Source organism: Chamaea fasciata, unplaced genomic scaffold (assembly GCF_029207755.1).
Source record: "Chamaea fasciata isolate MVZ Bird 193981 ecotype frontalis unplaced genomic scaffold, bChaFas1.0.hap1 SCAF_6, whole genome shotgun sequence".
NCBI lineage: Eukaryota > Metazoa > Chordata > Aves > Passeriformes > Sylviidae > Chamaea > Chamaea fasciata.
In genome coordinates, this window is record NW_027094091.1 from 73,097,757 (window position 1) to 73,122,553 (window position 24,797).

Consider the following 24,797-nt stretch of genomic DNA (forward strand, 5'->3'; position numbering starts at 1 on the left):
TAGTGAAACTGAGAGGGAAACCCAGAATAAGTTTCTGTCAGGGTTGTTAACCACTGCTTCACTGCAGGCAAAGACAACCACATTTGCAGGTGCCTTACAATTTTCTGTTTGCAATACCACAGAAGTGTGGGTTTGAATCATCATTTTCCTTCTCCTCTCTTCCTATTCATCTAAAAGCCTTTCTGACACTTCCACAGGTCTTTGTGTACCACACCTCTGCTCGTTCCCAGTTAAATCTGAACTTCCAAATGCATGAAAAATGACAGTGTCCCAGGGGTCACACAGTTCCAAGGAACTGTGTTATCCAAAAGGCACATCTGGCTACAGGGTTTGACACTTAGGATAATAATCAGTGGGTTTAGCTGACCTTTTAAAGCACTATAAAATGTACCTTCTCAGTCACTCTTCCTCATACCAGAAAGTAGCTATATCAGGGGGAAAAAAAAGTGTAGCAAGTTCATTGCATCATTTCAGAAATCCTAAAGTTTCATGCATAGTCAAGTCCTGCAGAGAACATCCCCTGAACGTTCTTTCCTGGTAGATAAACATTGCAAAAGCACACTGATTACCTTAAGGGAACACGAAGTTCTCTGAGGGCTCAGCCTCTCTTGGGCAAGAGATTTGGGGTCCTCACACAACTCAAAAGCGCTGCTCTTCCCTATCAGGTTCCTTATTTCAACATCCAGCTCTTTACTTTCAAACCTGCTTAGGAAGAAAATGCAATGTTAAACTTTACACCAGAACCTGAGGCTTTCTTCCAAATGTGAGAACGCAGAGCTGGTCCTGCACCAGGCTCCTGCTCCCTTCCTTCCTGATAACACACGCAGAGAGCACCAGGGCAGTGACACACAGTATCTATCTAAGTGCTTTCTCGCAGAAATTAATTTGAAATACTTACACAAGAAGCCTTTATGAATTGTACCACTTTTCACCTCCAAAATCCAAATCCACCCTTTCGGGGATTATATGAAGACTGCCATGTGCCCTCAAACTCACCTACTCAGTTTCAAGAGTTTTAAATTCAGCTTAGGCAAAAATGCAATCAGAATAGTTTAATAGGTTTAGAACTGCAAAACTAGGTGATCAGTTCAGTCTTTTGATGGCACATTTTGTTTTCTCTAACACTTTGTAGCAGACACCTGACATGCATTTTCAATTTTTTTTTCCTTAAAGGTTCCTTCTAAAAATATTTGTATCTTGTAAAAAAATTTGTCTGCTGAAAAAAATTAAAATTATCTATTCTTAATGGGAAAATTCTTTTCTTTCAGTCTCTCTGCTAAGGACATAGAGGGCTTAGGCGCACATAAGGGCTTGTTCCAAATTCACAGAACAAACTTGCAACTAGGGCTGATTCTCTTGATACACTGTAATGGTGGAATGTGACTTCCAGATTATTAACTGAGATGTAATTAACACAAGCCCCTAAATCTCCTAGATCAACCCAAGTTATCAAGAAAGATTCATCTCTTTTGCAAGCTTAGACTTCATTGTTTAGTCAACACAAACCAATTCTAAATATTAAGTAACGCGTGACCAGAAAGCAAACTGCAAGGCTCAATAATATCACCAACCTGTTAAAGCAAGATTACTTCTTGATTTAGGCAGAAAATACAAAATTCTTTATTTGAACCACCAGGAAAACTGAAAGCTGTAGGAGTTTATCAATTATACTTCCTGAAGTTTAGACAGGCAATCCTCAGGGATTGCACCGCAGGTTCTGAGGAAGCTCTTGAAGCGAAATTGATAAAATTACCCAATAAACAAACCCATCCATCTTAATCATAAGAGTAAATAAGTGTGGTGAATTTCATGCTAATAGTATAGAATGATTCATTTAACGCCCGATATTTAAAACACAGAGACTGTAGCAGGAATACATTTTCACTAAGCATGGATACAAAATCATTTCAAAGTGGAAATTGAACACCAACAGTAGCAAATAAGGGCTAGTAAAATTCCACAGTTTTAATTTTTTTTTTTTTCTTTTTTGACTTGCTGCTGAGAATTAGATAAGCTGTACTTTCACGGCCACGAGGATTAAAAAGAAAGACCATCCCAAGGCACATTTGCAGGAACTCTACGGTGGTGCAGGAGGCTGCAGCTGCTCGGAGGGCTGGTGGCAGTTTCCAAAGCCTCAGCTGTGTGTGGGCGGCAGGTGAGCCCCAGCAGCAGCACCAGCACCGCGTGGCAGCTCAAGGAGAAAACTGCAGGGGGAAAGCAACGAGCCTTGCGAAAAAAGATCCAGCCCCTTTCCGTCTGGCTAAATGTTGCAAAATCCTGGATAAGCCAGGGCAAGGGGCACTTTTTCTAAGCAATTCTGTGCTGAGGTTCCGGGACCTCAGGCAGCAGCCAGAGCAAGCACTCTGCACTCTCAAGTGCACTTCCCTGGAAAACAGCACCTTCAGCCCATTTGGACTCCTATTCCTAATGCCATCTGAGGTAGCTGTGTGTAACAGAGGTGCACATACCCTGTGCAGAGCCATCGCTGCTTCTGAGGCTGCTCAGAAGAACTGCAAAGCCACAGCACGGAAGCATCCACTCGCTGCTGCAATTTACCACCCCAGCTGCCCGCACAACCTATTCCCCCAGCTCGGGCAAAGTAGCTCGTGCTTCTTAAACTCTTTTAAGACAAATAAAACAGCTTAGCCTAAAAAAAAAAAAAAAAAAAAAAAAAAAAAAAAAAACCCAAACCAAACCAAACCAAACCAAACCAAACCAACAAAAAAACCCCCCAAAACCAGAACAAAACTCAGAATAAAAGAACAATGCCCAGGCGCAGCCCTGGGGACAGTAAGAGACGAGTCTGGCAAGAGCGCAGCAGCAAATGCTTAGGCAGGCTGCATTCGGTTTTGCTGCTGGTTCAGCCACAGCAAGTGGAGATGTGTGATCACAACCTCCTGAGGTCAGAGCATGAACCAAGCTGAGAAATACCCATAAACATGGGAGGTTTGCTTTAAATATCTTTTTTTCAGCCAGGAAGCGTTCATTCCTCTGCTCTGCTCCCCACATTTTGATATTGTAGCTGTAAATGATATTCACCTCCTGCTGTTCCTACCCTTGCCTCTCTCTCTACATTCTTCTTTCTGGACTTACCTGGAAAAGAGCTCGACTCAGCTGTGCCTGGGTTAAAGAAAGAGAACTATAAAAAGCTCAGAACTCTACAAACCAATTTCTGCTCTGTAATATCCATGCGTTTGACAATTATAATGAAAGTCAGAAAGTTACTTCATTTTAAGACTAAGAAACTATTACTGCATTTATCTGCATTTTAGTATCAGCCACTGATAATCAGAAGGATACATTTATGGTGAGCTAGAACATCAGTCATATCTGCTGTGTAGATCTGATTTAGAATCTGGACTTTCAGAGCACACAAGATGCTATGAGTGCTTGAATACATCAAGGGACTCGTGATCAGGACCTAAGCCAGACGAAGAGAAGCTGACTACCAGATCTCACCCCAGAGAGCTCTAGAGGGCACACAGCACTGAGATTCTACACAGAATAGTTTTCAAAACTGTTTTGGGTTTCCTGGAGCTTGCAGGTACACATCTGCACCATTAAAACTTTTCAGAAAATATTTAAAGCATTTTTCTGTGGTCACACAAGACAAAGTATATCCCTTCTATGTGCTAAAGCTTTCTAAAGTATACAAAGATATAAAAACTACACATAGCAAGCTGTGATTACTGCAGGAGACAATAGAAGATTAGAATGTTAACTCTTCTCTGTAAATTTTGAGTTAGTTGCAAAATTTCCTTCTTGTTTTGAAAAATTAAGGTATTTTACTTGGAAGCAGAAGGTACAGATGCAATGAAGGAAGCTGGCCTCCCACCACAAGTTTTAGCAGCTTGCAGGGAAAGATGAGAGCCCAACATTCCTCATTTCCATATCATATCTGAAAAGCCATGTCCTCCAAGAATAAAAAATTAGGCATGTTCCCTTTGGTTTTCAAGTTGTCATATCCATGCAGAACTTCACTGCACTCCATTGAAGGTGTTTTCATTTCTTCCATATGTTCAACTTGCTGCCTTCAAAATGGTCTTCGCTTCTTTCCCTGTGGTACATCTTTGCACCACTTCAGTTTCTAGGCTCCACTGGCCTATCTATTTACAATTATTGATATTATTTATAATAGTGTAATACTCCAAGTAATAATTGGTATTTTATAAACCGTTGCATACTTTCTACAGCAATTCCATTTTTAAGCTGAGAGCCAGAACATGATCAGCCCCATGTTTTGGGCTTGAGCAGCACAGATTTAAGGCTGAAAAAATAGAAGTTTCTCAAATAAGAAGGTAGAAGCTCCATAAGAGTCCCAGTTTTGCATCTCTTGGCTTTCCCGGTTTTTCACTGGAAACTGGCAGTTTTCCTTACTCATAGCAGTTACATGGCAACAATGGACATACCTACAAGATGTCCCAAGGCGTTAATTGCACAATATTAATACCCAAGCCACATAATTCTATTTGAAATATTAATTTCAAGGCTGGCATGCCAGGGTCATTCTCTTGTGGTGGTAAAAGCACAAATACACACCATAAACAATTGTGAAAAAAGGCTTAAAGCCAGGATTTACAGCCAGACACCAACACCATGGACTCATATTTTGATGGGAAATGATTTCCAGAGTTTAATGGTAAAACATGTGCTTCATCCCCTTGGGTGGGCATTTGGGATGTAGGATTTTTGTTTGGCTAAGCCTAGGGAGTAAATTAATGGAAAGAAAGAAATTTCTGCGTTTGAATTATGGAGAATGAACCGGTCAGATAAATTACAAACGTGGCAAATTCCAAGACAAATTGTTTCTGCTAATATTTCCCTTATTTATGATAATAGACTTCATGTCAGAAAAAGGGGGAGAATCTGATTGTAGAATAAGGGGGGGAATCTGATTGAATTAGAGAATATTTTATTTAACTTGTACTAGAAATAGACTTAAAATAGGAATAAAATTAGGGCTATAATTCTTAAAAATGACAGTTTATCTATAGAAAGAGCCTATTCTCTTATGTTCCATGTGATTTTACAGAATTTTTGCTCTCTTTTAATTCAGTTTTGTAGAATTCTTGGGGTTTTTTATAAAAATACATTGGGATTTTTATGTTAAAATCTTCTCCAGTTAAGACTAAATAACAACAAATAAGTTCCAGTCTGGTAAGCAACAGGAAGAATAAAATTTTGCCAAGAAGACAAAAAGACTTTTGTTACAGAAAAAAAAAAATTTGCAGCCCCAAAAGCTCTTAGCAGTTTAGCAGACTCTGAGCTGACAGAGAATAGTTAAAATGTGGTGCAACTCCCTAAGGACCAATGGTGCTATTCCAGTACTCAACACTCCACTCAGAGTTCAGGCTCGGATTTGAGCCAAAACTTTTGAAATTGAGCTCTACTCATTCCATGTTCCACCTCACATGTACCACCATAAAAAATAGTTTATTGGGCATAAAGCATACTATGCTCAGACAAACACAAAAAGAACACCTGCCTTTGATGATTACAAGTAGATACTTAAAAAGTGAGTTTAGAGGGGGGAAAAAAGGGCAACACATTATTTCAAACTGTTTCTAGCTTAATATTTTAACCTGAGTTTTACCTCAAAAAATTCACCAGTATTTCAAGAGCATAGCTGGAAAACCAGCCAAGCGTCTGCTGAGATTTACCTGGCAGAACTGCACTGTCTTCAGAATGAGACGTCCCACAGGTCAGTGTGGGATTAGGAATAATCTCACCCCAGTGCCAAGAAGAGAGCTCCATAAGGTGCATGATAGGAGTCGAAACATGCACTGTGACCATAGCAGAGAAACTACTTAAAACTTTCCCTCAAATCTTATGTAGCCAAAACATCTGCCTCTCACCCCATAAACGTCCCTACACTTCTGTTCCCTTTACGACAAAGGAATGGGCCTTTTAAGGCACATTTAATAGCCAGCAGCTGTTGGGCTGGCAAATACTACATCTGGAGAAGCTGTGTGCTGTTAATGTGAGCAGAAACAATTATTCCTCAATACTTTTGCCTAATTTTAAGAATTACACAAATGACAACAAAAGGGGGGCATGCTCTTAATGGAAACACATCTGGTTTTCTCTGAAAACAAGCCCGAAAAAAAGGGGGGAGTGTGTGCCCAGTGATTAAGTGAAGCTGCACTTACAATCCAACCCAGCTCAGTGAGGAGAAGGACAGCTACTGATATACAGGCACTCAGTGTCTCTCAGTGTTTGATTACTTGCCTCAGGAAATTTGCAACATGCAAGACGACCATGGCTGTTGGTTTGCATTAAATGATGTTACTTATCACACGGTGCTGTTCCCTCTATGCCTGGATATTGCTGCCCCTTGGGAAGCTTCCATGCTGCTGCCTCACTTCTCTACCCCACACAGCTTGTACATCAGGAAAAGAGCATCATCCCCCTTTCACTTGGATCTTCTACTTAATTACACCAGCAAGACATTGACTATCTTCCTGATGGACAGCATTTGGGCTGTGTTCAAACCTCAGGAAAGCCAATTAAATTATTTCCACCAACTTCCTCAGGCTTCAAATGAGCTGTGAGTTGCAGACAACTGTCTCCCTGGAGAGGCAGCAGGGCACTGTCACCCAGACTCATCCCCAAGGCATCACGTAGCTGCGTGTGGATCACCAGTGGAAAGGGAATTGATTTTTGCCATGAAAAATAATCAACTGAAAAGCTTGGCCAAGCAGAGCCACCAAGCAGCATGTGCTGTCTGAGCAGATGAATTCCCCCACCGAAAGGCACACATGCAGAAAGCTGTGGGGATGTGGCAGCAATGTGTTGAAAGAACTGAAAGCCAAAACGACACGAAGGGAGGCAAATCTAGATGTTTTCAAGTGCTCACTCTTTTACTGTGGAGATCAATGCCCAGGAAAGCTTGTGCCCCTTTCAGGGCACTTTCCTGGCCTCAGTATGTGCCTTTTTGAAATTGTGTCCCTCCCATGGCCCCTTGTGGATTGGCTGCTTGCCTTGCAGATTCAGCTGGAGCCCCACGAGTCTGTTCACGTCTCACATGTACTTGCTTCTCTGGACAGCTGGGACTCTGATGCACTGCAATTGCACAGAGCTGACATTTTTAACTGGTACTTGACACCACTACTCTCTTTTTGAATCAGGCATCACCACAAGCAGCCCATTCTGCCTCCTAATTCAGCCTGGGCCAGTATGGGGATGCTTCACCAATGCTTTGCTGAGCTGGGCTCACAGGTGAGATGAACTTTTGGAGGTAAACAAGCCTATGATTCATTTGAGTCCATGTCCCCCACACAGGGCTGAGGTATTTGCAGTGATCTAGTAACAGCATGAGCAGAACAGACACATGAAAACCATTCGGAAATGCAGCCAGGAAGTGCAACATATAGTAGCTGATGGGACAACCAGCTCTTTAAGTCAGGTCAGCTCCTTGCCTATGGTGGCTTTCATGCAGTCTCATCTGAATTATACCCACTGCATTATACTCAATACTCTCAGTATTATCAGTAGAACTAATATTACCTTATGAAACTGCAGGTGGCCAAAAAAAATTTTAGCAAAGGAGTTTTTCCATGTAACATTAACACAGTACCTTTCCATCTCAACACACTGATGGGGGCACACCTCCGTGCAATCCTCTGCATCTTTCTTCTTCATTTTGAGCTCCTCACAGTGAATCTATTAGGAACAGGGAAAAAAAGAAAGAGTTTTTAAGGGAAAGTAAAAAAAATCAACAATGTAAGAAGAAAAAGTTAAGTATTCAATTACAATGAGAACAGAAAACAGTGTATTGTATTTCTATTTTATTCTTCATTAACTACAAATGGTTGACAAGCAAATCAGGAATCTACTTCCTCCTTCCCAGCACCATCTTCTGTTCAGTCCACCACTGTGTCAGGGACAGTTCTGCAAGGGCAGAAGCAACAACAATGTCTGGCTGTGGTGACAAAAATCTACCCAAGGAACAAAGCTGCCAGTAGTTGCAGGAATATTGGAAGGGTTGCAAAAAGGGCTTTTATTAATCACCCTAAAAGAATCAACTACTTTTTATACTCTAGAATTCAAGTGTGTCCTCACATTGTCCAAAAAATTCCTATGCTTTATGGAAGTGCCCAGTAAAACTAGTGCTCCAAAATGAAGAGAATTTGAGTAATGACTCTGATCTAAATCCCTTGGAGAGAAAAGAAAAGGAGCCACATGTAAGTTATTGAGCACGGGTGTGTTGTTCAAGCACTCTACAAGCTCCTAACAAGCTCTGGTCAGGCAAGTTACTCCCCAGCACTGCATTTCCAAAGAGAAGAGAGATAAATAAAAAATCCCAAACCAAGCTTGCAGAGAAAAGAGCTGTTACAGGTAACAGTAAGCAGTCCACGTTAAGGTAATCCCTTGAAACTGGAGGTTTTGTATTAAAACCCCACACATGGAAAAAGCAAGCACCACCTCTCCATCTCAACTGGGAGAAGAGATTGTATAAAGAGTGAGCCAACTTCACCTCATCCAGATGAATCATTCTGCTCCTGTGCTGCAAGCTGGTGACAGCCCTGGGTATGTTTCCTCAGACACCCCTAGTTCATCAGAAAAGGAGCCCAGGAGACTTATTCTTCTCTTTAGATCAAGCAACATCATTATGGTAGCTGCTAGAACTGAAAATCGACAGGTTTCATAAGACCCATCTTAAGGACAGCAAGGTGACCACTCAAATGAAGTGGGGAGCCATCCAGAGCTAAACCTGCTATTTATAAGCAAATAAGTTTTCAATTACAAGTCACACTCTTTATTGGTAACATCAACTTAATGTGAAACCACAGCTGAACATTTTACAGAAACCATGCTGCTTCATCTATGTGCAGGGCAGAAATTTAAAGTGAAAGGTTGCCAGTAGAAGATCTGAGGTGTTTGGCATCCCTCCTTCTTAATTTCAATTCCTGCAGGCATTTCACACATTCTAAGTGTATCTGGTAATCACTAATTACAAGGATCCTATTAAGGAAAAAAAGAAGTCAGTTCAGTTTCATATGAAACTTGATTCCAGCTTGTCTGAGTTTTGTGAGTATCTGTTTAATCATAACACAATCATGTTGAAGCATGGAAAGCTGCATTTGATTGATTTCAATGGGAGCAACAGACACTGGGGACTAATGAGGATTAAGCCTTATTTTGGAGTGCCTGAACTTGGCCTGCATGTGTCTGACTTTAAAGTATCAAATTTGAAAAACATTGACCTCAAATGAATACTCTCTACTGCCACTGAAACAACAACAACAAAAAAAATTGAGCAAATGACTAAAAAAAATCAGAATGAAAAAATCCCAAAACTGACCCAGAACACCACAGAATTCAGACTTCTACTCCAGCTCTAATATGTCCAACTGAGCTTTGACATTTCACCAGTTTCAGATATATTTGCCAAGCTGGGCACAGTATTGCAGCCCACATTAAAGGGATAGAGGTTACACGTTACTGAAATATGACACCCATGTTGGTAAGAGTCTTGAAAGAAGCAAACAACATTCTGAAAAACTGGAAAAGAAAAAAGCAGTGGTGAAGGAACAAAAATATATTTATTTAGTTATTAGATGTGTTCTTTCCTGGTTCTGCAGTGTGAAGCAGATTTGGAGGCCCTGCGTGGGAGCTCTCCAGTGCTTCATTGCGGGTGCTCTGGGTTTTCTGTGTCCCTGCTCTGCCAAGCCAGGAAAACACAGAAAAAGCTGCTAAAAGCTGACAAGTCCCACATCCCTGCGTGGCCCAGCTGCACACCCAGGCAGCATAAACATGTATTTCTCCAGAAGCTCTGCTGCTCACGCTGCTGGGGTGAGGGACGTGTGGCAGATCTCCTGACTCTTAGTCATATGCAGATTTTGCAGCTAAAATCCAAATCTCTACTTGAGAGCCTGAATGAAAGAGATGCAACCCAGTGATTGTGCCCCGTACAAGTGTTTGTTATAAGAACAACCAGAAGTTTTCACAACCATAATATGCAGTGTAATACTGTAGGTTTTTATTAGACCTGGCAGACTGAAGCCAAGATGGATAAAATTCAGCTACTTCGAAGAATTAAGGCTCTGTAAAAGAGGGGCTTGTAATGGTCATGTAAAGGATTGCTCAGAATTACATAAATTTTATGCTTTCTGTCAAGGCTTTTAAGAACAGGAACACCCTGAAGTAAAACAGAATCAGTTCTGCTCACAGATGTATGGGGTTTTGCAATAATTGGAAATGTTTGTCAAAAAGTGTGCAGAATTTCCTTGGTGCTCACCCACAAAATTTATCACAGCTCCAAGACCTAAGTATCTCCCAGATACTCCCAGAATATGTAAAAAAGGCATTTTTTTGGCTGGAGTATTAATTTGCATTAAAAACAAGTTTCTCATATAGAAAAAAAAAACACATTTGGAGAGGGGAAAAAACCACATTGTTCAAGAAAGACAATGAGACTCACTAATTTTAATGAAATCTTAACTGTAAAATTGATTACAACCAGAGAGGCACTCATCACACGGGTGTTTCAAAATATTATCCAAAATGCTTTTCACAAACATCCTTATTGTAAATTTTAATCCTGCACCACCTCTTGCCCCATTCTCTTTTTATTTATCCAAGTCTAGTTCTAGCTTAAGATCATCTGCTGTTTCCAAAGCCCTGCTCATTTTACCCTAACTTGCTCAGTAATTCACTTGTATTTCATTTGTACCAAAGCAATATTTTGTGCATGCAGTGTAATATGAATGACATGAGATGAGGCAGACTAAAAGCACAGAAAAGGGGAAAGGAGATCTTTGGTTTGGTTTTCCTGCCTAGATCAACTCAATGGCTCTGTTTTACAGATCACCACCACCACCAGACATTCTCCCAGTAGAGAGAACAGAAAAGAAACAATAAGCCAAATAAATTAAAGTACATGCTCACAAAATTCACATAAGGAATAAACCCATTCTAAGTTACCTTTCCAGTAATACACATTTTTCTTTTGTGAAAGCTGCAGGGCCTGTCACAGCCAGGCTGACTAAACTCACCTCTTTTAAGCATTACTCATATTGCAAAATAGCTCCAAAATAAAGTGGAACAAACACCATCACCAATGCTGTTGATAGATAAGACAGCAGGTTACACATTATTTGGCTGTCATGCAGGAGGAGTGGGAGGGAGAAATGGATTATTACAGTAAATGTGATCAAAATGGAAGAACAACCAGAGAAATAAAAGAGCATTTGATGAAAGAGAGCCTAAGCAACACTCACTGAAACTAACCTAAAACAGGAATAAACCTTCGAGACTTTTTTCGCATGAAGAAATCAAACATAGAACATTTCTGCCATCTCCCCCTACCCAGATATTCCCAGGTTTGGTTCTCAGAGTAGCACCTGAACCAGCCATTACACTGCATGCCTGCCCTTTGCTGAAAATGCAGCTTCATACACAAATGTTGCCTAGAAAAAGCCACAAACACAGCAAGATCTGCCAGTTGTCTCCTCCCCCATTATTTCCTGATAAAGTGCTGAAACTTCAATATAAGACAGTTTCTAACCAAAATTTTAAATCTGAAGCTTGATTTTAGCCAAAAATAAAGAGCAGATAGTTTCGTCAGTTCTGTCTTGCCTAATTTAATTTTGACAAAATGAAACTGGTACCTGTCCTGTGGGATGCAGGAAGATTGAATGCTGAATACCTTAAGCTGATCTCAATATTAGGTACAATTTCCCTTGATTAAGGTAACAGTAGATTTTGAGCAGAAATCCCCCCCAAAGGACTTAATTCCCAAAGGAGCTGTGATATCCACTGCTTGATAAGCAGTGTGGGCTATGCTCCCCCATACTGGGTGTGTGAAAATGCCTCTCTCGACAGACGCACACAAATTCGTGTCAGTGGTGAGTGCAAAACACTGCTGTAAAGGACCTTATTCAAAAATCAATACAACACTTGTTTCTTGAACTGAAACAAAACCAATTTACAGGCATGTTTCTCCTTTTGCCAATCAGCAAATTTCTAAACATCTTTGGACTGAAGATCTCGAGAAGATCTAAAAGTCAGAAGATGATTCCCCAAAGAGTAAAAATCCCCTCTTCAAGTAGAAATCAGTTGCACAAATGTCACCAAAAAGCCACCACAGTCGTGCTCAGCCTTGGGTAACACACATTTTACCTTTGGGCTTACCATGTCAGCCACTCCACACAGGCATCTGCACAAGTGAGTTTAAAACACACAGAGTCGTTTGAAAGGCCATGAAACATAAGCTCGGTGCCAAAAAAATCCTGACAACACTTCCAACATGCAAAAGAGTCACATAAGAAGTGACCAGAGGAAGTTGCAAATATCATCTCACCAAGCCATCAAAGTCACACAGTCTACCTCAAAACACCCTCAGTACTTCTCCTGTTAAAATGAGATTCCTCAATTTTAATACTTTTAGAAGAAATCTTTTCTTCATGGCAAATGTTCAGTTCAGCTAAAGCCAATTAGTGTGCAGAGGTCTGGGCACAAAGTCCATGATACTTGGAGCACACTTACTGTACATAATTTCTCTGGAAGCAAACTGTTAATAGAATACAAATTAATTTTTTAACAACTATTAAATATGTTGATAAAATAAAGCTTTCAACAATTAATATCTTTTCAATGCTATTTTCTCATTTTCTGTGTCCAACTTTAATTTGCTCAACAAATTATTTGGAGATGAGCAACATGGGAAGGAAGTACTTCGTTACTTCTTCAATGTCAACTGTAAATTAAGCAGTAAAAAAAAAAAAAAATCTTTATTATTATTCCCTACCAAAGCACAGATAGGAAGCTTTCCAAAAGATAAAATACAGAAGTGAAAAGAAAAAATGCTGCAAGATAAAAGCAAGATTACTAACTATGATATTCATAGATAGCACCCGAAATGTGGGATTTTTGCAGAACAATTTTTCATAGAGATGTCACTGCAGTGAAACTGTGATGTCGTGACAGGAAAGGATGAAACTTGCTGGTACAATCCAAACCAAGAGATAAAAGGCTGTATCAAATCCACGACTTTGGAATCAAATCTCTGCAGTATAAGGAGGTAAAATATAAAAATCTACCAGAAAGGAGATTGCTCCAAGTACAGGAGTCACGTTGCTGTAAAAGAAGGCACAGGCAGCTCCAGCTACAAAAAGCTGTGCACCAAAAAGAAGAGAAGTTTAACAGCAAGAAGACAAGAAGGGTTCGTTTAGAAGAGGAATGTAGCCTTGTTCTATGTAAGATTTATACCCTCCAAACAAGCTTCAAAATCCCAGGACAAAAACAAACAAACAAACAAACAACAGCAACCCCCCCCCAAAAAAAAAAAACCCAACAAAACAAAACAAAACACACAAAAAAACCCCCAAAAAACACAACCCCCCCCAAAAAAAACCCCAAAAACAAACAAACAAACAAACAAAAAAAAACAAAACAAAAAACAAAGGAGAAAGAAGAGCCCACAGAAAGGTAGGAACAATCCAACCAGCCAGTTGCAAAAAAACATTGGCATTGTTTGGCTGGCAGGAACACCAGTCCTAAAAGATCCAGAAGCATATGTTGCTCTCCACACATTCCAGCACTCCCACACTTCTGGATATGTGCTACTGCTGCTGCCAGAAATTTGGACTCTGCCAGCAGCATGTTATGATGTCCTGAGGATCCAGAATCAAGACAAGGGAAGATGAGAACTTTTGCTTCATTTTGGGAGGGAGGAAGAACAGTCTAGAGCTCCTACAGCTGCCCCAGCACAAACAGGAATGTGCCCTCTGGCAGCAAACAACACTGGCCCTGGAAAAAGGAGGTAGTAATATTGCAGCTCCAAGTATTCCTTACTCAAGGTTAGGATGCATCAAAATTTCTGAGGTGCAGCTTTAATGCCAATTTATAGCCACAAAGCAAGCAAAATATCACCTAGCCCATACTCAAATGCTATGTGAACTATAGAAAATAATTTGTAGTAGATGTCTTAATGATAGAACTACGTAAGGGAATCCTGTGCCTGGTCCAGGCAGAGTCAGTAGCTCAGAGAACACCCCAAACTCCACAGAACAGATGAAACTTCCAAAGTTCTCAGCAGAAACCTTATTCAAAAAGAGGGGTTTTGGTCAAACCCAGCACAGGTGCACTGAATCTACTCCAAAATAACTGTTTAATATGGTCAGTAACATATATGGTAATACATCCTTTACTATCACTGTACTCTTCATTGTCCAACTTTATTCAGGCAAAGTAAATAAAAGAATATTCCTATAGTCATTCTATGTAAACAGTAGGAAGAAAGTAAAAAGCTACTTAGGAGAAAAAAAAAAGCCCAAAAAACACCAAACCCTTTAAAATACCAGGTTTTGGATTTGAGGTCTTTTTGGTAGATGAGAAAGGAAAAGAGGCACATGACTTCACTCTGAGGCTTGGAAGAGACCGACCCCCCCCCCCCCCCCCCCCGGTACAAATTTCTAATGAATGCAGATGTTACTCACCATATTTAGGGAAGGTGTCCCTCTCTGTACTGCCAGGCTAGGATATCCCAGTCACAAATAAAGGCTCTCTGAATCAAATGAGAACTGAGTGGTTTGGAGGCAAAAGTATATCTGTGTATATATATCTCAAGGTTTAACCTACACCCCAGGCTTAAGGGAAACCCCTTTCCTAAAGTCATTTGACCATTGAGAGCATATTCATCTCTCAAACACAGCCCACACAGACCTACTTGAAAGCACTGCTTGTAAGAGACCACAGAGGATTCCCTCTCATTCTCCAGATTAGCACAGAACAGTGACACAACGCTTCACCCACGCACCAGCAAGAGCTGCTCTGTGGGAAAAGTGGTGCTCTAGCATGGTGGAAAAGTTGCATCAACTCAGATTGAATAGAACACAACTATCAATCTAGAAGCCGAATAATTTACTGTAAGGGGCAAATAGGTCAGGGAGCCATTTCTAGGAATGCATTTTATTTAGAATTTATTTCAAAGGTTTCCCTTACAGAATCAGTGCTCAGTTTGACCAGCTACAGTCTCCTCATCAGCAGTGATATTCAGCTCTGCCCCTGACCAGAAACACCAGCCTAATATACCTGATTTTCATTCTGAGAAAGAGGGCTAATAGAGGTGAAGGCTGCAGAAATCTCTCCCCTTCACCAGACAAGAAGTGATGCAGAATTTTCAAGAATCTACTATTCATTCCAGGCTATAGCCCCCTGCACACAGGAGTTGATTAATCAAGTTTCACAGATGATAAAAATTAACATTGTCATGCTGTCATCTAAAAGTGAAAGACTCATCATAGGTCAGCTCAGAAAAACACTCTTCTCTAAGTCTGATCGTTACACCAGTTTTGGTTTTGATGACAACAAAACCTGTGCAGTTCTGGACTGAGAACTAAAACCATGTTGAGATTTTTAGGAGATTCCTGTTGGAACATTCGTGATCTAACTGCCCTGAGAGCATTCCCATCCTCCTAGCAAAAACATCTCACCTTCTCAGGAGTGCAGGGTGGATCTTTTTCTGTCAAAGCACTTACACTCAGCTCCTCACATGCACAGAGAGCAGTCATTTGCAAATTCATGCTCAATTCACTGCAGGTTTGTTCAAACGAAACTATTCTGGACATATTTGCAAATATAACAGAGGAAACAACAGGCCAGGGTCAGGATGTGGGAAACCAAGGTCCAGTTCTTTCCCCTGCCTTTCCCTGAAGGGAGTTTAACTGTGTTTGTACCTCCTGGATCAATGTTTTAACTGCTGGAGATGCAGGGTGATTTCTCCGGTCTTTTGCAATAATAGTGTTCCACTCCATAGGAAGCATTTACCGTCACTTTCTCAGACAAAGTGTTAATGACTTCAGTTTGATGGTTCACACATTTACCAACAAGAGCTCAGATTTACTGGCTGCCTGCTTAAAATAAATAATAAAAAATGCAACAGCATCAGCATCTTCCACTTCTCAGAAGAGCATCCTATACACTCAGCACCACATCAGTCACCTGTTCTTACCCTGATCTCTTGTTTAATTCTATATAAGCATTTATAAAAGCTGAACAGCCTCAACAGGGGATGTTTGAAACCCAGCAAAGGCGCAGTAGCAAAGTGCTGGAGCAGTGTCTTGGGAGGTGAGTGACACTTACTCAAATCCAAGCAGGAAAAGAAATCAAAGCCAAGAGGTAATGCTCTGAGGGGAAATGCTTTTCCCACTGGATGACTAAATAAGAGGGGAATAGCATTAAATATTACTCAGCAATGCATTCACACAGAATACAGTGAATTTAGCCTTCTATATTTTTGAAGGCTTTCACTGCACGCAAACACAGCTTTCACCTTTGGACTGACCAACATTCTTAACTGCAATGGGACTGGAAATAGTTCAAGGCCTGCAGCTCCACAGTGATGAGGCTAAATTAGAACTTTGCATATGTGAAGCTCCTAGGTTTATTATCCATCACCAACTGAACCACTGTGGTTTCTGCCAGGGACACCAGGAACAGCTGCTTCTTTCCTCATGCATGACAATGCAAACCCAGGACTCTTAAGGCTTTAAGGCCAGGTGCCTTCTTATGCCATCCCATGAGCTAAGAGAAGTGACCAAAGATGAGGATTGATGCTGGGAAGCATTCCCTGAATAAAATACAAAGCAACTAAAAATATTTTAACTGGAGTCCTTCTGAGCCTGGACATTTCCTATTCTGCTCGGCTACTCCAAGCACCAGCCATGCCCAAGGCAGGCACAGGCAGGGATGGGATGTTCAATCTGTGCAGCAGAGGTTAACAGGACACAGCATCCTCTTCCTGCTTCCAGAGAAGAGGAGATGAACACGTGGGCCCTTCCCTTCCTGTTAACAGCAGCTTCACAGCCCTCCTGACTCAAACAATTAGAGAGTTTTCTTTTTTAACTTCTGGAAACATTGGTGATATGAAAGTATTGACATGTTCAGCACAGCAAAGCAAGCACAACAAAGTGTTTTGTGGAGGCAGAGAAAAGCAGTCAATGGAAAATTTGAAGGGGGAACTCTTAACCTCCAGTGGAAAACTGTGGAGATACAGCAGAAATCACCTTTTTTTACCTGACTTTCCCACTGTCCCCATTCAGAAGAAAACCCCTTTGGCTACACCACTTATAATAGAATAACAAAAATTTCATTGCTTCTTATGGATACTCAAATAATTTTTTTAGAAAAAGGCCGGGTTGGATGGCTGCCATTCAAATTATTTTATTGTCCACTGAAGAACTGCTTGTTTTAGGGCTTCCCATAGGGGGAAAATAAGGAAATGAGTTAGAGAAAATTTAATATAATGCAAATACAACAGCTTAAAGTACCGTATCCTCAGTAACTTGTAAAGGGCTTAAGTGACATGTAAGTATTATTCAGAAGAGAGAAGACCACTACAAAGAAGAAAGAAGACCAGGGAAAAAGAAACCAATTTCAAAAGTGCTCAAAACACTTTGGGACTCCAGTATTCTGGAGGGGCAGCTTAAGACACATTTGTTGCCCAGAAATGTTCTGAGATTAACTTGAGGCTGACACTTTGATACCACACTTAGGGCATTAGGAGTTTGCTCTGCTGAAAAAAGGCAGCCTGCTGTCCTCCACACATGCCTTACTTACTCCCTGGCTGTCTGCAGCTGTCCTCCTTTCTCTCTGGTGCACAAATGAGAACTGCTCCCATGCACTCAGGGCTTTCTCAAGCTAAAATACTCTCTTCTGCTTCATTCACAAGTAGGTTGGCTGCTCTTTTTTAGTTATATTTGTCTTGAACAGGTTCACATGCCCGAGATCAAGAAGCAGCAGAGAGACAGCCATCCCAGCTGTCAGGTTTTTGAGGTGAACTAAACACTTAAAGGTGAGGTTATCTCTTATCCGCTCTTCATACACTATTAAAATATGCTATCTCAGAAGTGGCTTTCTGAAGGAAGGAGATGCTGCTGCCTAGCTCTACCCTAAATTTTAGTGAACTGCTTTGATTTTAGTTTGGACTAAACCAGCTTTTGCCTGAGGTGTATTAAAAGTCAAGGCACTTCCCACTCATTTTGTTCCTGCTAGCTGTGTGGCTTCACTGCTTAGCCATGAACAGAAGACCACCCACAACAAAATCTTTCATCCTTATGGAATAATTGGAAATGCCACAGCTCCTTTATGAGGTCTTAGACAGGGATTCTATGAATTCTTTACTTTCACTCAAATACATTATGCTGTTTCACTGGATTTTCCTGAAGATGTTCATGAAATTGATAAAACATTAAGTATGAAAACAAGCTTTACATCAGGCCAGCAGCAGGCTCCAGCAGAACGTCCCTTCCATCGTATTTGTCAATCCCACAAACTTTAAGCATGCAGCTTAGTGTCAGGGAGTCACAAACTTTTTTTCTTGGCAATAAGGCCACCTTGTTCTCCAGCTGGTTGCCCACGCACTGGTCTCTGCCACTATTTTTTTACTGAATTACTGCAGTGTTTAAATTCTGGTCCAAATTGGAATTTAACCTAATTTTAAGCAGTGTCTAAATCTTCCAAGAAAGCATTTTCTCTTTCTGCACCAACTTCTGAGAGATTTCTTCCCGATCCATATGCACTTTCACTTGCTTGCCAATTACCAAGAGAGAAAAGTCTACCCTGGAGCTATACTAAATTTACTACCCTCTACATCAATGAAATCTTAAAGCAACATGTAGTGGTTTGACAGAAAAATGACCTTTACCACATGGGGACATGGTATTTTTGCAGGAAGCAAAGCATTTTCACTCAGATTCAGGGACTGCCAAAACCTGCAAGTTGCAGACACTTTCCTGCCTTTTGCTATTTGTTGGCTGAGTTGCAAAAATAAAATCAGATGCACAGCCCAGAGGACTTAGAATTTTCTCAACAGCTTGATCCACCACAAAACTAGGTTTTTCTGGTCTCTGCTTTTTATCTCAGCAGTAAGGACTGCAACGAGCTACTGTTTACCCAGAACAGTGGATGCCCCCACAGACAGGGCTGAGAATGGAATAAGGTGATAGACAACAACATGAGTCTGGATGAAAAATTAAAGGAAAAAGGAAGCAAAGTAAGAAAAGGAAGAAAGGAAATATCTCTGATGGACCCAGTGAGAGATGTTGCTTGTCCTCAGGACAGGCAGTTGAATAGAGGAAGATGCCTCCACCTGGGTTTGCAGCTGACCAAGGGCAAAGAGAAGTGGGGGTATCTCAGAAGAGGTATCCTGGCTGTTGGTGGACAGGAGGAAAGGCACTTTGGAGGAGAGGAAGGTGGGGAGAGGTGACACATCTACATTTTAGATGCGAATTTTTCTCTTTCCTGGCTTCTCTGGAGGATCTGATGACCTTTCCACAAGCACCAGCATTCATCATAGCACTGAAGCAGAAGTTGTTCGTCCCACCTTCCCCATAAGGCATATGAATCTAATTTTTTCCCTTTTTGTGAAATCAAGAGTAATATCTGCTTACAACTCTGCAATATTGTTCTCCAAGTGTGTGGTAAAGCTAATAACCACACAAAAGAGAGTTCTCTCTGGCTGTTAGAAGCCAGATCCAAATACTACTAAGGCAGCTCTCCATCACATAAGCATGCAGACACACACACACAAATCTATAAAGGCAAACACTCCTATATATCCTACAAGCAAACTGCTTTAGAGCTGTTTCCTGTTACCAAAAGAAAGGACCATAAAAATGAAGGAACTCCTGATCTCAGGCTGCTGTTTTCATATGACCTTAATTTTATAGAAACTGTACCCTCGTGTTATTTAGATTTTACTCATAAAACATAGACAGAGGCAGTGTATAGGCATTGGAGAACAATCAAGAAAAATGTAAAACTTCTTCGAACAGTAAATAAAAAAGTTGTTAAAATGATTAATTTTTATAAATGATGTAAGGAAAAGCCATTTGCTGGAGTGGAGAAGAGGTTTTTTTGTGTTGTTTTTTTCCCCCCTATTTTCCTGTAAGAAGAAAAAGAAAAAAAACCAAACAAACAAACCAAAACAACAAGTTCTGGGAGCCCTGAAATGTTATAGCAAACAAAGTTCTACTTCCCTTATGTACTTCCCCAGCAATTATAACCTAGAAAAAACATTAAACACTAAGGATTTTTTAGTAATGTACGGATATTTATCTACCTATTAATCACGACCTTACTCTAAGCTTCTGCAGTTCTCTGTGAATCCTATTTGGAAGGAAGCCTTAAACCACAGCAGAGTACCAGTGAGTCTGAGAGATTATTACTTGTAAGTCTTCTAAATGTTTGCAAGCATTCAAGGTTAGTTCAACCTAAACTCCCAAAAAAGCATATTCAGCCTTTGGCCCTGTTACTTGAGAGGATTACAGCTAAGAAAGTCACGCATTATACAGCATTGCTATGGGATTCTGAGTCTTCAGCATTAAATACCTTTGAAGAGATGCAAACCCAAAAGCATTTTGGGGGTTGAGGGACGGAGTTGTGTCCTCCTATTCAGCACAGGCACCTCCTGTCAGGAAGTTAGGAATCCACTGTCTCCCAGTCTGGTTCAGAGCAAGGCCCTTTCAAGCATTCTTCCTAAGGAAATCTCCCCACCTTCAGCTCAGTGTTTTTTTAACTTCTGTCTTTCTTACAGCATTAGTCAAAGGCTATGGGAAATTGTACATCTTTGTGGCTTTTATTAACTTATTTCCCTTCCAGCAATATGCTGTAAAACCAGTAGTGAGACTCTTTAAACTTGAGTGTTACTGTGGCGCTACCAGCAGCCTTGTGGTCCTTTTCAATGCTCAATAACCACAGCCTTGAAGATCTTAGGATTGAACACATCGATACAAAACGCCTTTAAATGGTGCCTTTTGTGGTTTGGGGGGTTGTTTTGCTGTAGCCTGTAGAAGTTCTCAGGGGAACTTTGAAAATAAGGAAATCCAGAGCTGAAAGAAGGTGCAAAGTCATGGTTCAGAGGATAGACCTGGATTGCCTTCATCCCTGACAGGACCAAAACCCACTTCAAATTACAATCTTCATATCTTGTATGCACACACAGGGATTTAGAAACTGGTCAAAACTCCAGCATGACAGAGCAATGCAGCAGTTACTTCAGCTGAAAGAAAGTGATAGACAATGGTTTCAGAACATTGCAGCTTAAAGCAGCAGGGTTAAACCAACAGTAATATAGATGTGAGGATAGTCAGATTAATAATGAAGGAAGAAAACTGAAAGCAATCTTCCATGTCTAAAATGACCATTTTTATAGCAATTCAATTTTGAATCCCGAATGAACAAAAAGACACACAAAAAAGTCCACCAACTATGCTTCTTGTTAAACTGATTTTAGTATCCATTGCTAGAAACACACAAACTATTATGGTTTCGGGGGTGTTTTTTGATTCTTTATGCTCAGCTTCAGAGATACAGAACTGCTTTTTAGCTAGAGATTGGTCTTGATCTACTAGACTTCAAAGCTGCGTACTTGTTACTGGAATTGCCATTAGGCCCTGAGTAAACAAACCAACAGCAACACTGCTTACTCACCTTACAACTCCACCAGACCTTTCTCTGCTTTCAACGGCAACCTACACAATGGAACAGGATTCTATTTTAGCAATAATACAATTTCATAGTTGGAATCCCCTTCAGTTTGAACCAAACAGCAGCAGTGACTCATCACAAGGCATTTGAAAAAAAAGGGGATTTCCAACTGAAGTAAAGCACCAATGAACATTGCAGAAGGCAAAAATCAGCGAAGATCACAGTAAAGAGGGAGACCAAGGATTCCTTAGGGAGGTGATACAACTACAGAAAAAAAGTAATGGCTTTTATTTCAGCTGGAGGCTCATGATCCAAACTGGATTTGTTATTCTAAAACTGAAACCAGACACACACGTGTGAGGCTTCATTCTGAAGCTCAGCTGAGCCAACACAGAGCTGCTTTCAGCAGCCAGCAGTGGTTTTAAAGCTTTTGATTCACTCTGGATTCTGGCAGGGCCAGAGCCATCATACACATCACCCACAATATGGTACCTGAGACAGAACTAGGCTTGAATTAACTGCTAAACCAGGCAGTAGAGGGAAATGCTATCATTCCCCAATACCTGGGCTCCTTCCATGAGTCACAGCCAAGCACTCTGCTGCTTTCAGTAAGTATGAAGGTCACCTTTCAAGTTACTGTTTCTAGTAAAGATAAACTCCTCTGCACAGTGAAGGCAGAAGTGTGGTTGCAAACTACGTGGGTTGTTTCATACGTAGGCTGTTCATAGAAAGGAGCTGCCTCCTGCCTTGAATACAGATGCCAACTATTAGGATTTTTAGTAACTGGGGTTTTTTGCCCAGTGGGTGAGGCTCTCAGAGCACCACAAGTTTGCCTTGGCATCATGTTTTTGGAGAAAGATCAGCAGGCAGAGCCTGAACCCAGGGTTGTTCTGCCACTGGACCACAGTGCTACCTCACCAAGTCACAACTTCTGTCTGCTTTAGTCCAGGAGAGAATGAAAACCGCACAGCTTCATGGTCCTCCTGCACTCAGCCCCCCAACAAGAGCTGCTTTAGGTATCAGCTTTGTACTAAGTTTGGCTACAAAAGTTCTTATTCTTCACTACAGAGAGACGGAAACTGGAAGCAACACCAGCAGGTAAATCTGTCTTCTGTCTCTGCCCTCTACCTGTGCTATCTGCATGCAAACAAAATGCCACAAAACTGAGCAACAATTCAATATCTCACTTTCACACGCCAGGCATGGAAAGCAAGAAGTAAGCAGGCAGTATCAACATATATTACTTAAAAGGAAAGCAATATAAGAGGTATAAAACAGCTTCAGTTCTTCACAGGAGCTGCAGAAGAAGACCTGACCAAAACCTCCCCAAAATTGTTTGTGTATTATTAATTACTATATCAATTAGAGATCAAACTCACCCCTTTGTAAAGCTGTTGTTCTTTCACAGCAGAGTTTTGTGGAAGGTCTTTAAATAGAAGAGGTCCTCTGGACTGATTAGTAGATTCAGGTGTTAAGAGACCCCTTTTTAGTTTTCTCAGGCTCAGCTGGCCCAGTGCTTCCATCTAGGGAAAAAACATGGAAACAAACAACACTCTCAATGGAATCAAGAGCATCAATTAAAGGACTAATCACACAACTCTGCAGGAGCCTGCAATGGCTAAGGGAGGTGTAGAAAGCCAGAGGCATGCATGGGAAAGAAAGGCTGAGTGTTTAGATAAAAACAAAACAAAACAAAAAAACCAACCAACCAACCAACCAACCAAAAAATCAGTCCAGCTGGGCTCTGCTGGAAGACAACCCACAGCATTTTCTAGAAGGCTCCAATTCCTCCTTCTCAGTCAGTAAAGGATCAAGCTAAATTTCCATTCATTATACTTATGCACAGGCAGAAGAAATATTCTTCTGAGCAAGTAAGAAACAGAAAATCTTTTTCAAATCTCTTTTCAGTCTTCTTTCCCAAATTCTCTTCATCTAGCAATTTATCTTGCTACATCACCCCCGCTATAACCTCCACACCCATAGACCCAGCAAGAAAAATTCAGATTTTTATTTGGTTTTAATTATTTCAATTTGGTTCAACTGGTCTGTCTCAAAAATAAAACTGCTCTGTTCCCCCAGGGTTAGCTGGGATTCATCTTCTGACCAGCACAAGGCAGCAGGCATTTTGAAATGACAAATGGGTGAAGCTGCAATCAGCACAGAACTTTAAGAACATAAAAGAGATCCGTTTTATACGTTCTCTACAGGAGATTTTGGTTACCCCCAGACTTGGCCATTTCTACACAATGAGAGCAAGCAACAGGAAACAAATCTTTCAACACATCTAGCCAGAACAGTTATCCAGTATCACTCAACAGGAAAAAAAAAGATCTTATAAGTAGGTGAAAATCACCAAAAGGTTGTAAAAATGAATTATTGGATAGTGAAATATTGATTAAATTTCTCTAAATACTCATTTTTGAACAGAATTTAAATTGATTTGGGTTATTTTTCCTGGCCAGTTTTTCCTCAGAACATCAAACCTTTACCAGGCAGGACAATGTGTACTGAGTACACCTAAATCATGTCAGCTGCAACTGATTCCCAACATTCCCGTTTTCACATTGTTTCCCTCTAAAGTGAATCTGAATATGTTTATTTCTAAAAGTTAAATTTTATTTTGAAATATTATCATCTGTATATCCACAACGGGTGAAGTATTTAACACCTCAAGGGACTAAGGAAGGACAACTTCAACATGAGAAGGTGTATCTGTAGAGTTTATCTTTAATTATAGGTGAGTGCAGAGGTTTAAGTGTATCCCAGTATTTGGGCAGCTTTTTAAACGTTGCCATTTATACCTTCCCCAAAAAAGTCGTAGGCGATTCTGTGAAACGTCCCACAAAGTGTCACTAGAGATGGATCAGCCAAAAAAATCCTCCAAAGCCCTTCCTTATCCTTGCTCCCCCTGTCTTGGAAACATGTTAGACAGCTTAGGAATGGGATCAGAATTAATGCCTGAGCAGGAGCGTCCTGGTGCAGTGGGGGCCTTTCAGCTGTGAGCAGCAAGGCAATGATTTGAACAGTCAACGAACCGAGTGCACACAGATCAATGGGAAATGCAAACAACTTCAGCCATCAACTTTTAATGAACTACCTCAAAAAACTGACCCCAACACAGAAAAAGAAATAAAATCAATCATCAGCTGTGCCTATCAGCTGTGCCTCAGTTCCATGCTAATGTTGGGAAAGATGATTTGTCTCATTTTATTTTGATCATTCACAGTTTCATGCCCATCTTTCACAACTAACCCTGAAAGCTACACAAATGTCTTGCAAAAATCTGCTATCAGATATAATGGTGTGCTTGTTCCTCATTTATAGTTATCACTTAAGGCCCTTTCTACTGAACACTGCATGAACAC

At 40.7% G+C, this 24,797-nt stretch overlaps 1 protein-coding gene across 1 annotated transcript in view; it reads right to left on the reverse strand.

Moving 5' to 3' along the window:
- Positions 1 to 22,877, reverse strand: part of TNIP3 (TNFAIP3 interacting protein 3) — a 48,684-nt gene extending 25,807 nt beyond the window's left edge. The window contains exons 1-4 of the mRNA XM_066185074.1: positions 22,812 to 22,877; positions 21,436 to 21,476; positions 7,577 to 7,662; positions 570 to 702 (exon numbers count right to left, since the gene is read on the reverse strand). Of these exons, the coding sequence (XP_066041171.1) occupies positions 570 to 702; positions 7,577 to 7,641 (198 nt within the window). The 5' untranslated portion in view covers positions 7,642 to 7,662; positions 21,436 to 21,476; positions 22,812 to 22,877. The remainder of the gene's footprint in view (positions 1 to 569; positions 703 to 7,576; positions 7,663 to 21,435; positions 21,477 to 22,811) is intronic.
- Between the last annotated feature and the right edge of the window lie 1,920 nt (positions 22,878 to 24,797).